Raw genomic sequence first — 15,802 nt, forward strand, 5'->3', positions numbered from 1 at the left:
ATTGTCATTATTAGTAGCCTACATGATGGATGCCGTCCTAGCCTGCTGTTCCTCTGTACAAGAAAACATTTCTCCTATAATCTCAATTTCTTCACTTATACTTACATAAGGACACATGCCTAGACATCTGTCTAAATCTGATCTTATAATAAAATCTGTGAAAAGTCATTTTGTGTTATTATTGTAAGTCACATGTGTAGAAGTGTAAAATAAATTAATGTGTCAAGAAGAACGTGAGATTCTTTTATTTTTTTACCATATGCACTTTTGGCACACAAGAAAGTGAGTGAAGTGTTTGACCAAACCTAGTGCCCAAGCAGCACAAGCTTGGTGGCACCTAGCAAAATCACAAAAATATAGGCCTAGATATCAGAAATGTAAATTTAATAATAACAATATTTATAAAATCTAACCCTGTCTTTAATGTTGTTTAACTTTTTAGCTCAAACAGCAGCACATGGTGCTAGCAATGCCAAGGTCATGGATTCCCAGCAAATGCATGAACTGATAAATTGCAATGTAAGTTGCATTGGATAAAAGCGTCTGCCAAATGCGTAAATAAAACAGCCTCTCTTCATAATGACACTCCTACACTTCATACCTCATTATTTTAAGAATTTCTCTATACTGTGAGTGTATATATGAAGATCTGCTTCAGCATACCAGTGTGTGAAGGTGAGTTCACGCAGCTCTGACGTAAAGGCTGACGTACAGCCACTTTGGTGATGAAGAGGGGGGGCTGCAGTGACAGACTTCTCTTTATTGAGGAGGGGTTGCCAGCCATCTAAGCCCCTCCCCTTTCATTATCTATGTCTGTCTCTCGTTCCTTCTCTCTCTCCCTTTTGCTCTGTCTGCCAGGCTGAGTTGGTTTCAGACAGTGCATCACGGACACACACACACACATACACGTGCCACTCTATGTCTCTAGTAGCTCTCCACTCATCTCCTCTCTCCTCCTCCTTCTCCTCCTCTCTCACCATGGAGTCACATCACTGAAGAGTGGATTGTTCCTCCTGTTTTCTCCTCTTCTCTCCTCTGCACTTCATTCGGTGTGTTTGGGTGTCTGTTTCAAGGTGGGAATGCTCGTGTCTGCGACAGCGCTGTTGGGGGCTACGCTGGGAACCGTGTCTGGAGTGCTGACACTGTGTGGTCTCTCCCTGCTGTGCAAGAGCTGTAAGAAGGGGAAACTTGAGAGAGGGGATGAGGCTGACCCAGAGAAAGCCAAACCCAGTATCCTGCATACTCTGACGCAGGTAAGACCAATACTCATGGACCGGCACCCAGGTTTGGTTTTAAATACAGACACAGACAAGAGCTTATAAAAGAACAAACAGAGATGAGAACACAGGCTGGGATATGCAATGAACAAAATGTTCTGACTCACCTGAGTGGAAGGATGGAAGTGGCACTTACATAACACAGGTTAGCTCACTGAGGCAGAAACAATGATACTGTACTAAAAAGGATTTCTTTGCATGCTTCTGAAAACTCTTTAGTGGATGACTTTGTCATCATTCCAGCTCATAATATAACATTATGGTGTAAATGTACTGAAAATTATGTTCTACTCTTTGATTACATAGTACATACATTGTAAATCAAATTTAATGGCTGTTGTAGTTGCCTATATGTCACCTTATTTCATATTTCTGGTATTACTGATGCTTGGTGTAGTAGGAGCAGAAAAACCAACACAATCTCATGACAATTTGTATTTCATAATTTGGCAAACTGGTGGCTAATTTGTATGAATTTGTATGATCTCATTCATAACTTTTCATATGATTTGCTCACTCCCCATATGACATATGACAGTTATGTTTAGGGGTGGGCCTTCATGTTTACTTTTTTCCTAAAAAAAAAAATATATATATATATATATCTCAAATCAGATCAGCTCTCTAACAGAACTCTGATTGTTTCAAAGAACATTGAGTTCATACAGTAACAGGCAAGTTAAGAATGGTGAGGGACAAGTGTTTTATTATTAGAATTTTCTCCAGAGTGCTTTTATAAGAGGTAATTAGTTTAGAAATGATTTGTCTGTCTGTGTTGATATGATTTGTCACTCGTGTACATACTCACACGCTGGTGTTGTTCGGCATCTGCTGAGCTTTCCCTGAAACAGTCTAGAGTCACGACTCACATAACTGCAAACACACACAATTGTTCTTCTCTCATGTCTTCTATCATGTTTTCTATTGACTTGTATTGTTTATCTTGAGCTAATGATATTTCCCATCCACTGCCTGTAAATATAAACCTTACTGAAACATTTTTGCATTTTAACATTTTATGGGGGTTTTTTTATGTCTTTTTTTATGTTTATTAAGCTGTTTTTCTCATAGTGACCACTGGTTCACAATGTACATGATTTCAGATTTTACTGTCCTTTTGGGGACACTTTGGTTGTCATTATGTTGCCAATAATGATTTCAAAAATAGACGTCACACAAACCACATATCAAATTTTATCAACAGCAACATGTCTTTATTAAAAGTGACATGAAAAATACAGGGATATTAATCCATCCCTTGTGAAATAAACTTTTCTCCCCCAATTCCTTTTCCCCCTCAAATTCTGTGTGTTCCGTTTTAATAATCAAAAAGTGTGACTACTAAATTAAATTCATAAAACTTTTAATGATAATGTATTAGTTTATTAACATTTTAACAATAATAGTGCCCTATGAAATGTTTTTTCTAATGTTTTATGTTTTTAATGTTTTATAATGTAATACAAATTTCTTATCAAAAACTGTAGTAATCAAATGAATGCAGAAAACATAAAAAGTTTAATTATTTAAAATGCAATTCACATTTATTTGTATAGCGCTTTTTAATATACATATCGTTTTAATGCTGAAAACACGGCTAGGGTCACGTATGCTTTCAGTATGTGGGGTAGATGAACCTGTGCTATTCATTCACACAGAGACATGCAAACATATTTAAATAGCAGTCATTTTGTGATTTAATATTCATAGAACTTGTTTAATCAAGTTCACTTGATTAAGTGCACAGCCCTACCATTTGATTTCTTCATCCAAATTTTGCCAAATGTTAGGACTTTCCGTGTTATACAGTAAATTAATTTTTTATGACTGGAATCTGTGAATTCAACAATCCCTACAATCCCACAATCATTCTCACCATTTATGAAAGAGATGGCAATGATTTTGATAGCGTAGATTTCCTTCTTAAATCTTTAAGCCTGCTTTGATTTGCCCAATTAAAATGAAATCTGATTCAGACATGAGCGGAAACTGATTAAAGTTCATTTGCTGATTTTGTCTAAAAAAACACCACAATGAAGACAGAGCTGTGTCTGTATCTAGAGAATTATGTGATTGTGTGTATCAGTATAGAGTATATATTTAGCGTTAAGGTCAATCTCATATTGGATTTTAAAGTAGGCAGGCACTGTCTCACTGCACCAGCATTTATTATTAATAAAGAGGGGGCCGGTGGAAGATGAACGGTGTATAAAAATATCCTCTCTCGCTCCTTTCTCTGTGCACTCTTTTTCAGCATGATAACTGCCCACCTGGGGGAAACGGAGTGCTCTAGTATTGATTTTTTCATTCATGCGTTCCTGCTTTTTTCAGACTCTACATTTCAAAGCCTCAATGAAACATACAGCCATAAGAAAGCCCCTAAGTGAAATGCCCCTGTCTCATGTCAAGGTGGTTAAAATTAATGCAGAGTACAGAATATGTCTGTGTAAGGTTTGATAATGAAAGAATGAATGGAATTGATTACTTTTTGAGCTTTAGTTCCTCTGGGAATGAAAACGATCCATTCACACTGAGCCAATATTACTTTTTTATTATTATTATTGGGCTTATAGTCTAATTTTATTGAATATATTATTTGCTGGATTGGTACTGGAATGATGTCACCTGGCATAATCAATGTTTTCTAAATATTCCATCATAATTAAAAAAAAAATCTGAGCAGGTTGAATACCTGATGGTTAGAGTGAGTAACCTTTTCTTTTAACTGTCTATTCTCAGAACCAATCATCATGTTTTTTTTCTCTTTCTTCTTTATGTACATGTTTTAGTTCAGTGTACAGAAATGCACAGAACCCATCCAGCCTCAAGCATCTTTCAAGTTTCCTAAAATCTACCGCCCCAAACCTTCTGTCACCTCTCAAGAGGTAGTAAACTACAAAGAACATGGAGCTGCCAACGACACGTCTGCTGCTGAGCTCGACACCTGTAACCAGGCAACCGAACGTGAGGAGGTCTTCTCCCTCCCGCGGCAAGGTAAGGAAATGACAGCTAAAATCTAATGGAACTTAATGGGGGAGACTGTGTGTGTGCGGGTGTGTTTGAGTGACTGGCTTTCCTGTGCAATCCAGACTTCCAATGCATTCCAGCCAGAGAGAGACCAGCTAATTTAAGCCAGTCTGAATTCGGGAAAATCTGAGTCGACCATTTATGGGGCTGAAAAATTCTAATTGTGAATTATTAGTCATATCACCCCTTAATGGATTAGACGCAAACTGGAATTTCAGCCATTAAACACCATTAACCTGTTAGACACTAGTGTCATTTGCTGATGCTGTTAAAATCTGTGCAGATATTCCACAGAGGCACATTAAAGTAGTAAAACCTGTTATTATAATCATGACTGTTGGTTGACATCCATTGATCTGACTCACAGTTTCTATCACGTCACGTGAAGGTTACATACAATATAATAATTCATGATCAAGACCTTCCTTTCTGAGCAAGACTTGACGTTTATTCGCCCCACTAGCGGATGCAGAGAAAGAAAGATAAGAAGTGTTCCTTCTTTGAAAAATTTAAAATCATGTGTACTGTTTTTCTCAATTTTGTGCTGCGTTGGCAGACCAACAGCATGATATCACATATGATTGGTTGCATAGGAACATTTTAGATGCATTATTGTTACTTACATTGTCTTTTTTTGATGCTGTGTGTCTTCAAGCAGCACTCATGAATGAATGAATCCTAAATGAATCAATGTTATTGATTGATGCAGCTATGTCAATAATTCCATGACTCACTTTAAAAAGATAGTTACTTGTCATCACCTACTGGCTCATCAATATAAGCTGCAGAAAAAGTCACTGAACAATCCTCACCACTAATGCATACAAACAGTGAAAAGTCCCAAGAGGAACAGAAATAACTATACTGTAGTCTGTAGTGCTTTTCTGGATTAAGGAATCCAAAGGATTTTAATGATTTTAATCTCACTATTCATTTTCTTCATACTAGCTTCCACAGATGAAACGCCCTGTACATCTGAGCAAACCGGTGCCATGACGACAAGTAGCTCCATCCTATATCCCAAACTGCACTTCTCCATCAGCCTGCACAAAGGAAATGGAGAGCTACACATCAGTATTGTAGAAGGTAATAAACATTCATCTGCTCTGATGTTTTTAGAAAGATGGGGCACCTGTGAATTGAAGGGGAAACTCAGACTACATTGTGTAGCATCTCTTTGGTGATCATTTACCAACAGGTGTTTCAAAGGATACATTCAACAGTGTCAACATCCTGGATTCCTGTGAAAATGCTGCCACATGTTGTAAGAAGACTAATTTAGCAGCAGTTCATTCAGACAGTTAAACATAGAGCTAAGTTTTAGCTGAAGTACTAAAATCACAAACACCAAAACTGAAATTAAATAAATTAGTGCTAAATATAAATATAAAAAACTTGTGAAAATTACAAAAGCGCATAATAAAATTACTAAAACTTAAACTAAAATTAAAACCAAAAATAAAACCTAACCCAAAATAATATTAATAGATACTATAACATTATAAAATTATACTAAAATAACACTAATTTAAGTTATTTACAGATAATTTGGCTGCTGCTACCAAATCGTTGATACAGTAAATTTAGTAAACTTGACAACTGGGTCAGATTGTTTCTTTAAATAATCATTTACACTGGTTTTGTGAACTGGATCAATAGATTTATTAAAATGAAAAAACAAGCTCCCACAAAAAAATGTCTCAAGAAGTTTGTGGAAATTAAAAACAATATGTGTTTTAAATTCAGCTCAAAATATACAGCTCAAACAAAGTTTGATATCTTTTGGATGCTGAATGGAATCATAGTCTTAAGCTAAAAAAAATGGAGTTTGTGCTCACTGCAAATCGGGGCAAAATATCAGTGCAAAGGCATTAACAAATACATCAGATAACAGACACAAGCAATTCTGCACTCATCCCCAAGCGATAGTCTAGGAGCAGTTTTTCAGTATGTGCAGAGGTCATCAAAAGGTCACACAACATGAGCAGATATCTGTAAAAAGCAGGCTTTGGTGTAGTACTTGTAATCTTTTATGGTATAGCCAGGTGTGTTGTGTTTGTGGGATAGAGGTGTCACTGTAAAGTGGTTTTGCTCTGCTTTCAAGGCTGGAACATAGGGAGGTTTTGATATTCAAACTCTCTGTGATTAAACCAATGTTTGAGAGAAATAAAAGCCTCTTTCAGGCAGCTTAAAGCCTCTTAATCACAGAATTACCATTTCAATAGCAGCAGCCATGATTGATACGCATCATTATTGGTAATGAGCGTAAATCTGCTTTAAACTCAAAACCTCTATTCTGCTCATCCAAACAGGAAAAGGGGAGAGGATCAGTCATGCTGGCTGAGATGTAGAAAGGAATGAAAAGTGAGGAGTCATAAAAAAGAGAGCAAGTGACGCTTGGTGCCTCGGTGGCTTGGAGCAGCTTCATGTGGCCCAATTTGTCACCCTGCTCCTTATTATAATATGACTCATATTCTCTTTTTTCCGCAGCGGAGAATATATCAGTGGAGGCCGGATGTGAGGGATATATATCAGGGTGTGTGAGCATCTCTGAAGAGCAGAAGCACGCTCACACAGCCGTCCACAAGCTGGCAGTGCATGTGCAGTGGGGAGAAGAGCTGGTGTTCGCTCTTCCCGTGGAGGCCACAGAAGACACAGACAGTCTAGATGGAGAGGTGGCCCTCTCACTTCACTGCTGTGATCGATTCTCCCATAATTCCACTCTGGGCACGATGCGCTTTAAGCTGGCTGATATAAGCATGATGTTAGACGCTGATTGCTGGGTTGATTTACAGCCACCCAAACAGGTGAGGAACATTGCTTAATACGTCCACAACTGCAACATTCAGCACTATTCATTTCAGCTGATACCAACTTTGTCAGCTGGTCATTATCACAAAATAATCTTCATCAGTGTAGTATTTGATGATCCTCATCATTATTCCTTTTGGGGTTTACTGTGTGCTAATAAGAATATGAAAATATGAAATACTGATTTGATATTAGAATTTTTTTGTTGTTGTTGTTAAATATAATTTATATTCTCAAAACAAACACTTTGTGTGTTAAAAATCTTACATTGCATTTAAATCCTAGGATACCTATTTGAGGTATGCAGATTTTTTTTTACATGAAATCTCTCAAACTCAATTAAATATGTATTTTTTTTAAAAAATACTCTTTATAGTGCAAAAAAATTCAGTCTTTAGAATACAAATATGCAAACATTTTATAATTAATTGATATTTAATTTTTTATAAACTGCTGCAAAACAGAGAGATACTACTTGCCATCACAAATAAACAATGACACAAATATACACCCACTGAATTCCATTTGACCAATCAGAATAAAGTGTTCCAGTAAGCCATGTAATAAATAGGAATTTAACTTCGTGGATAACAAAACCACGTTGGTGTGGACAATGTCTATGAATGTATTAGCAGATTTAGTGAAATATATCAATGGGCTGTTCAAGGGAATTTCGTACAGTTTGAACTATATATTTATTGGACTTTAAAGTGTTCAGCCTGACCAAGACCACATGTGCATGAGTATGACCTTTAAACATGTATTTCAAGGTTAGAGAGGTGGAAAAGTCAGTCAGTGAATCATGCTGATGTTTTGTGTTGGATTGTTACTAATGCACCCACGCACACATGTTGGTTTTTATGTTTTATGGGGACTCTCCAGGCGTAATGGTATTCTATACTGTATTCTATACTGTACAAACTGTGTAATTTGTACATTTGGTGCATTTTTACATTTTATGTATATTGCTTTATAAAGATATACATAATGTGTTGTAATGCATTATATATTTTCAGAAATAATTATAACCAAAGTTAAAATGCATTATAATTTTTGAAGGTTTGTTTGTCATGTGTTTTAATGCATTTTACTTTCTAAAGGTGTAGCAGTGCTACAGTGTATTGTAACTGTGATTACAATTATCCATGAGATCATACAATGCATTATAAGGTGCATTACAAGACATTATTCATACACTGAAACGACTTGTATAATGTATTATATATAAAAGGCTTTAAGTAAAGTGTTACCAAACATTTTTAGTACATTTTTAAAGCTATTTTAATTATGATGACTCAAAGGTTTGGTAACAATATTACATAATATAAAAATACAATATAAAAAAGTAACAATATCACAATGTTAGTACAGCAGTAGAGGTAATATTCTTCTGACACACTTTATTATGACTTTATTATGGGATGCTGACCATGTGTTTCTCAGTCTCCACAAGTGCAAAGTGCACATATTGACAGTTTAGAAATAGCTCCGACATTTCTTTCGGACATCCACATATGTGAGGGATGGGTCATTACTCATAAGATGTGGTAGAAGAATGGATCTTAGACTTTATTTTAAGATATTGTACTCCCTCTACACCTTGTTTGCTTTGAATCAGTCTCTGGGGTCCCAAACTGTACATGTAGACACATACACACACCCACACACATACACACACGCACACATGGAAGCACATGCATGCACTCCACCCCCACTGCTGTGTGATCTGTTGATGATTTCATAGAACTAGAGCAGAAGATCTTTATCTGCGTCATCACACCTCCCAGAGGAGATCCGGTTCTAACAGACACACACAGACATGCCAGGAATTACTAACTACCACTGGACTGCAGAGAGAGAGAGAGAGAGAGAGAGAGAGAGAGGAAGTAATGCCTGAGCGGGCCTAGAAGTATTTGGTGTGTGTGTGTGTGTTTTGCATGTACTGTATGTAATGGTCCAGGGCTGTGATGAAAAGGATGACGCAGGTTGAACTAGGTTGTATAAGCACCATTAAAAATATATTATTTGTTCATTTGTTCATATACTCTTTATTCTTTTGAGTGCCCTTATTTACCATATGATTCATGTTTGATTATTCAGGAAAGGGCTTTGGCTTATGAAGACCTTGGACTCTTTTATTTTCTACCTTCTATTTCCATTCTTGCAGCTAAATATTACTGATGAACTAAGAAATGAGACAGAAACTTATGTACTGTAGTATATGGGCAGATATATATGCACGCATTGAATGTGATTTCAGTTCTTATCCATACTTTATCAGTTTGAATATTACTGTGCTAATTTGACTCAATGACAAGAATGTTAATCACAATAATGATTGCATTACCCTAAAGCTTTCAGTATTGTTCATTTGAAGAATATTTATCAATGTTTGACACTGTGTTCATCGTCTCTGCACTGGAGTATCAAACACAACAGCTTGACAAATCCAGTCTAGTCAGAGCTAATTCAAAAGCACCAGATTATATTTCAGTACATTTGTGAAAGAAAATGCCATGTTCTGCTCATGCAGATGATTATGGGGCAGACTGAAGGCAGGGGCAGATTAGTGTAAGGTCATGATGCTAATGAAATCCCATCATTCAGAGTGTTTAATGTGAGGAGTGTGCTGACAAAAATGTTAATTTCAAATCAGCAACTTTTACCCTGAGGGAGGAGCTGGCCACATTCAGTCTGCCTCACAAATGACCAGAACATTTGCATGAAAGTATTCTTTATGCAGTCAAAAGCAAAGTTCATTAGCCCTGCAGAAAGATCTTTATGAATATGCAAATTCTAAAAGCCACATTTATGTGAACACGGAGTTAAAAAGTAAAATATCATGACCCATATTTAATTATTTTTCAGGTCAATGATTTTATTAAAAAAAACTTTAACCAAAAGTTTCTATGTCTTTTTCTGCAGGAAGTGGCATCATCAGCTGGAGAGCTACTATTGTCACTCAGTTATCTGCCAGCGGCCAATAGACTTGGAGTGGTGGTAATGAAGGCTAGAGGACTTCAGTCAGACAAACTGAAAGACAACATAGGTATTTACCACTAACATGCAACCATTTCAGCACTTGAATTATTGTGTGAACATTAAAAATAATCCAAAGTCAACTATTACATTATCATGTGTTATCTGTATTCTAAGATGGAAGCGAACTAGAGATTCAGCAGCTCAATGCAATGCATTTAGCAATTAAATTATATTAAATACCAGTCAAATGTCTGGAATAAAGTTTTTTTTTTCTTTTTTTTTTCTTTTTTTTTTCTTTTTGAAAGAGGTCTCTTATCCTCACACGGGCTGCATTTATTTGATACAATAAATGCAATAAAAACTTTAACATTGTGAAATATTATTACAATTAAAAGAATGGTTTCCTATTTGAATATATTTTCAAATGTATATTCAAATAGAAAACAGTTCTTTTAAAACTGAAATAATATTTCACAATATTACTGTGCATGCAGCCTGGGTAAGCATAAGAAATAACTTTAAAAAAACATTCAAATGTCCTTATAATGTTTTTATCCATCCACCCAATTTCCAAAACACTGGTTCGAAATAAATAAATATGATACATAGAATATTAATGTCAATAGGTGTAATAAAGAGAACACTGTATCCTGTATGTTTTCCGATAGATTTATCGGTGAAGCTGACCTTGAAACACCAAAATGCCAAGCTGAAAAAGAAGCAGACACGGCGAGTGAAGCACAAGATGAATCCGGTATGGAATGAGATGATGATGTTGGAGCTGCCCAGTGAGCTATTGGCTAAATCCAGCGTGGAGTTGGAGGTACTGAACCTGGACCGTCCCGGGACCCTGCTCCCTCTTGGCCGCTGCATGCTGGGGCTCCACACCTCTGGCACTGGCCTGCAGCACTGGAAACAGATGCTAGATAATCCACGCAAGCAAATTGCAATGTGGCATCCACTTTACACCTAAGAATACAGGTTAATATTCTACAAAACACCACCTACATGCAACGATTGATTAAACATGTGGTTGGAGTTTTATGATAGTACTCTATTCCTGTGTAAAAATATGTAGTACGCCAATATAATAAATATTTATCTAGATATAATGAGTGTTATCGTTAAGTATTATGAAAGTATTTTCTCTGAAGGTAAAAGCTACGGGAGACAGTCACATACTGTACTAATATTGTTACACAGTAGTTTAGAGTATTTTAATGTAAGCAGTGCTGCATTTATCTTTGGTGTTGTTGTTAATGTGTCTTCAAATTACTCAATGCTGTTTTACACTGGTCCGATTTGGAGCCATCCTCATCTCCTAACACTTGTCAGATATAAAATATGACTGAACAGCCCACTCAGTCAATATCATAGTGACTTATGGGACAGAGAGAGGCAAACAGCTCATATCTGACACACTGTAGACTGTAAAGCCTGGCTGGATCAGATCAGGAGAAAGGTTAAACTATTGTATCTAACTAGGTTTGGCAGAACAGATGTCCCTCATAACTCATCATAAATGAACACTCACAACAAATATTAGGGTAAACAATCTTTTGTCAGATGAAGTCCTTATATGTTCCACAGGCAGATTTTTCTGTCAGTCTATTATGGTAAATAATTAATTTAAGTTTAATAGCAAGAAGTTTTGGTTTTCCTGCTATGAAGGCTTATGGATCCTCTTAGTCACACTGTCACAGCTGGAAAGATGGAGCCCTGCTCACTAACTGTGGATTGTGGCTAGTACCTTTACAGCAGTAACACACTAAATAAATATACAGGGTCTCAAAAGGGCAGCTTTACTCTTCTCAAGATGCATGTATACAGAAAAAAATCTACCACTGTCTTCTAATTTAAAAAAATGTAAATATATGTAAACAAAAGGATATGTATACTATATATGTGTATTAGCAGGATGACGGATCACAACAGGCACTGCCTGGCTCCAGAAATGTTACTATGGGCAGTTACTTTATCATGAGTGTAATGGAGGATGATGCTTTCTACCATTATTGTACTTTAGGACATTTTGAAAAAAATTAACTCGCTAACTGGAATGAAAATTACTCAGTTTGGAGACCTTTGAAAGCCTGTTTAAAATTAATTAATTAATTAATTAAATTAATAATAAAGGTAATTGCAAATGTTATCTCACAGTTCAGACTTTGTTTCTTGCAATTCTGATTTTTTTTTCTCATAACTTTGAGAAATCGAAATCTGAATTGTGAATAAAAAGTACAGACACAGAATTGTGAGATATAATCTAACAATTCTGAGAAATCATTTGCACATTAACCTTGAATTCTAAATTTTTTCCTTGTAATTTCAAATTTTCATCTCATAATTCTTCATATCTCGCAATTCTCCCTCTCTGATAAAAACTTGCAATTATAATAAAACATTTTGCACTTCTGATCTTTTTTTCTTGCAATTCTGGTATAAACTCAGAACTGTGAGATAAAGTCACAATTACCTTTTTTATTTCTTTATTCTGTGGCAAAAATGAGCTTCCATATATCACTTATCAAACTACAGATCTTTAGCTCAATGTTGTAAAATGTTGAAATTAAAGATGTTGGTCCCATGTAAAAGTATGGACTTTTTAACCTAAACGTACGGACTTAAACCCAAGTTAGTATATGCTTACTTCTTTCCAATTCCAAGTCAAATTGTAGCAAAACAAAACCAGCAATGATTTATTCTGAAAAAGTATTAGAGTTTCACCAGGAGCGCACATTCTAGGTGACATGCCAAATGCCAATAAAATCAAATATTGTGCATCTGTCTGGAAAGGAATGCATATTTTATGCTATAACCAACATAGTAGTCATTCAGCCAAATGGTAAAACCAATCAATCAGCTCCAGGCAAATATTAAAACAAGACACACAAGATATTTGCTGAAGTATTTGTTGTGTGTATTTTAGTCTTAATCTGTTTTGTGTGACCTGATTACAATACAATCCCCAACTAGATCATAAATTTTTCTTCAGACTTTATTTTCATCATTTTCACTTTTTAATATCATTGTATTAAAAGCAATTTTTTAATTACTAATAATCCAGCTAATTATTAGATCATAAATGATATGTTTATGTCACATATGTGTAACTATTTTGATAAATGTAGCTTTAAATATATTTTTAGAGGTTCCTTGGGTAGCAGTTATAAGCAGTGAAATCCCCCGTCTTGTGGGTAAATACATTAGATAACAATCTCAGTTGCCCTTCAGTCACGTTTGAACATTTATGGTGCAATGGTTATTGAATTAACATAATTTCTGTGCCTAATACTTTTCCAGAGAGGGATGACCAGTGGAATGTTAATCACTGCGATATGATCCATCTATAGCCTATGATCTTGCTGCATAACACTCTGGATTTCATACTGACAGGAATGTATTTTTAACCCACAGATAAATAGCCGTGTGTTGGTGTGAAATAAAATAAATATTCCTTTCTCAAATGTGTTATTTCTCACGTGTGTTTGTTTGATGTCAGAGATTTGACAAATCTATTTATAGAACTGGTCAGACTTGATAGATGACACGCAGATGAGCAATAACAGGAAGTGACAGATATCCAGACCAACAGCTCTTCCCACAGTCAGCGGCAAATGAACACACACTGAGAAATATATCAGAGAAAGAGAGAGCGGAAAACAAAATGGATCATAATTAAAGTCATCTTTTTTACCTTGTATTTTTCCCTCTCATCTTCAAACTAAATAGTGTCTTGTTGCATGTTAAAGTGTTCTGTGTGGCTTTTGGTGCAGGGCATGACAGGGAACAGTATGTCTTATTATAGTTTGTATAATCAGAATGGACGAGTACACTGTCTGTCTGCTCGGCAGCCTTGAAAATGGCACAGGAAACCAGCGGTAACTGCAATGCATCACTGATGAGCTTCTTACATAATCCCGCTGTTAAAAAAAAAAAAAAAAAAACACTCCCACTTGCTATATTGCCCTGCCAGAGCTAAAAATGATTTTGCTGGCTCGCTCTTGTTTGTGTGAATGAATTAGAGAATACACTACGTCACATGACAAAATGTCTTTTGTCTGTTTCTGTCCTTATTTCAGGAGGACTGAGTGAAAAATTATAGCTGATCACTGATAACGGGCTTATTGGTCAAGTGGAAAGAATGTCCTGAAAGGATTTTCATCACTCTTCCTAGATAAACACGCATATTTAAATGTACCGAGAGAGAGCTCATTAAAGCTCTCCTTATGGTTTTCTGTGTGAAAACCACAAAATTACACCTCATTACTTTCTTTGCCCAGCATGGACTTCATTAAAAACACTGTCCTCATTCACACTGAGCACAACACTGCTTTGAAGAAACCCGTCTGAAATCCCCCGTCACACTGGGAGGAGTTCTTCCCAAAGAAACAACACATGAAATATAGATAGAGGCAAAAGCTGCCCTAGAAAATGTTTCTTTCTGCTGCTGAGCTGAGTGAAATTTTGCTCTCAGACAAAACAAGGAGAGAAAAATCTCCCGCATGGAGCAACCTGTACTGCTTTGTATAATCTCGTGTCTTTCTCCCCTCTGCGTGGTCTGTTTAATATTCCTGAATTACTGTGGTATCTGCCAGTACAAACAGAAACAGAGGGAGAGGAGCAGAACATCTTCAACACACACAAACACTCTTAACTCTCATGTGCAGTGAGATTTAATGAAAATCTGGGATTCAAAATCTAATTTAAACCTTGAATGAATAAGAAATGTTTTAGGATATAACAAAATTTTAATGAAATGGTGTTTGCATCTGTGTGTTCCACAGACTGTCAGAGGTGGGGATTTTTTCAGTGACTCAGGAACATTACCTGACCATTTTATGAGTGAGTCATTGAAACATTCATTTAACCGATTCATTTAAAACCAATTAGTGTGCCAAAGCATAGTATATTGAACAGTAGTTATTAATAATCAATGTCTAACCTGAGGAAAAATGTTTCATTTCATTGATTTAGACCTAGTGATATATTTAATTTTTGACAGGAATGAAAATGAGACTGTGAGGGATAGAAATACAGTGTGTCCAATGGATTGTACTGTTGATGAAACATCTTTTTTGTTAAAATATATACACAAACACACACACAGTATATATGGTACTACACAGTGGAGTTCAAAAGAACAATCTAAGAATACTTGATTTTTCTGAAATATTGTTAATTGACATCAAAACATCAAAATATCCACTGGTGAGCAACTGATGTATTGTTAAATATCTTCAAATTTCAATGAAGAAACATCTACATCTTGAACGGCCTAAAGGTGAAAAATTTTTCATTTTGGGATAAACTATTCCTTTAATAACATCTCCATCACACAAACATGCATGGACATAATCTTGATTCACAACATGATTGCAGGTCCATTCAGACGATAATGAACTCTGATTAATATATATATATATATATATATATATATATATATATATATATATATATATATATATATATATATATATATATATATATATATAAAATAAAATAAAAATATATTTTGTCAACTTTTCTTCTTCCCAAATGTACAGATGATTGAGAGGTGGTGCTGATTTATGAGAATGGGTTCTCCATTCATCCAAGCCACCATAAAAACCTGTGAATGAAGGTTGCTACATGATTTACAAATCACAGCTTGAAGTGACCGGGTCATGTGTGCGTGTGTGTGTGTGCAAGCGTTGCATCCAATC

At 35.7% G+C, this 15,802-nt stretch overlaps 1 protein-coding gene across 1 annotated transcript; it reads left to right on the forward strand.

Annotated features, from left to right (window-relative positions):
- Positions 1-840: 840 nt before the first annotated feature.
- On the forward strand, positions 841-13,564 carry syt13 (synaptotagmin XIII). The gene is made up of 6 exons (XM_019096851.2): positions 841-1,253; positions 4,067-4,271; positions 5,253-5,390; positions 6,795-7,111; positions 10,041-10,164; positions 10,766-13,564. The coding sequence occupies exons 1-6, from the start codon at positions 1,080-1,082 to the stop codon at positions 11,068-11,070; spliced, it is 1,263 nt and encodes a 420-aa protein (XP_018952396.1). The 5' UTR covers positions 841-1,079; the 3' UTR covers positions 11,071-13,564.
- Positions 13,565-15,802: the final 2,238 nt, after the last annotated feature.

The sequence above is a fragment of the Cyprinus carpio genome, chromosome B7, assembly GCF_018340385.1.
Source record: "Cyprinus carpio isolate SPL01 chromosome B7, ASM1834038v1, whole genome shotgun sequence".
Lineage (NCBI taxonomy): Eukaryota > Metazoa > Chordata > Actinopteri > Cypriniformes > Cyprinidae > Cyprinus > Cyprinus carpio.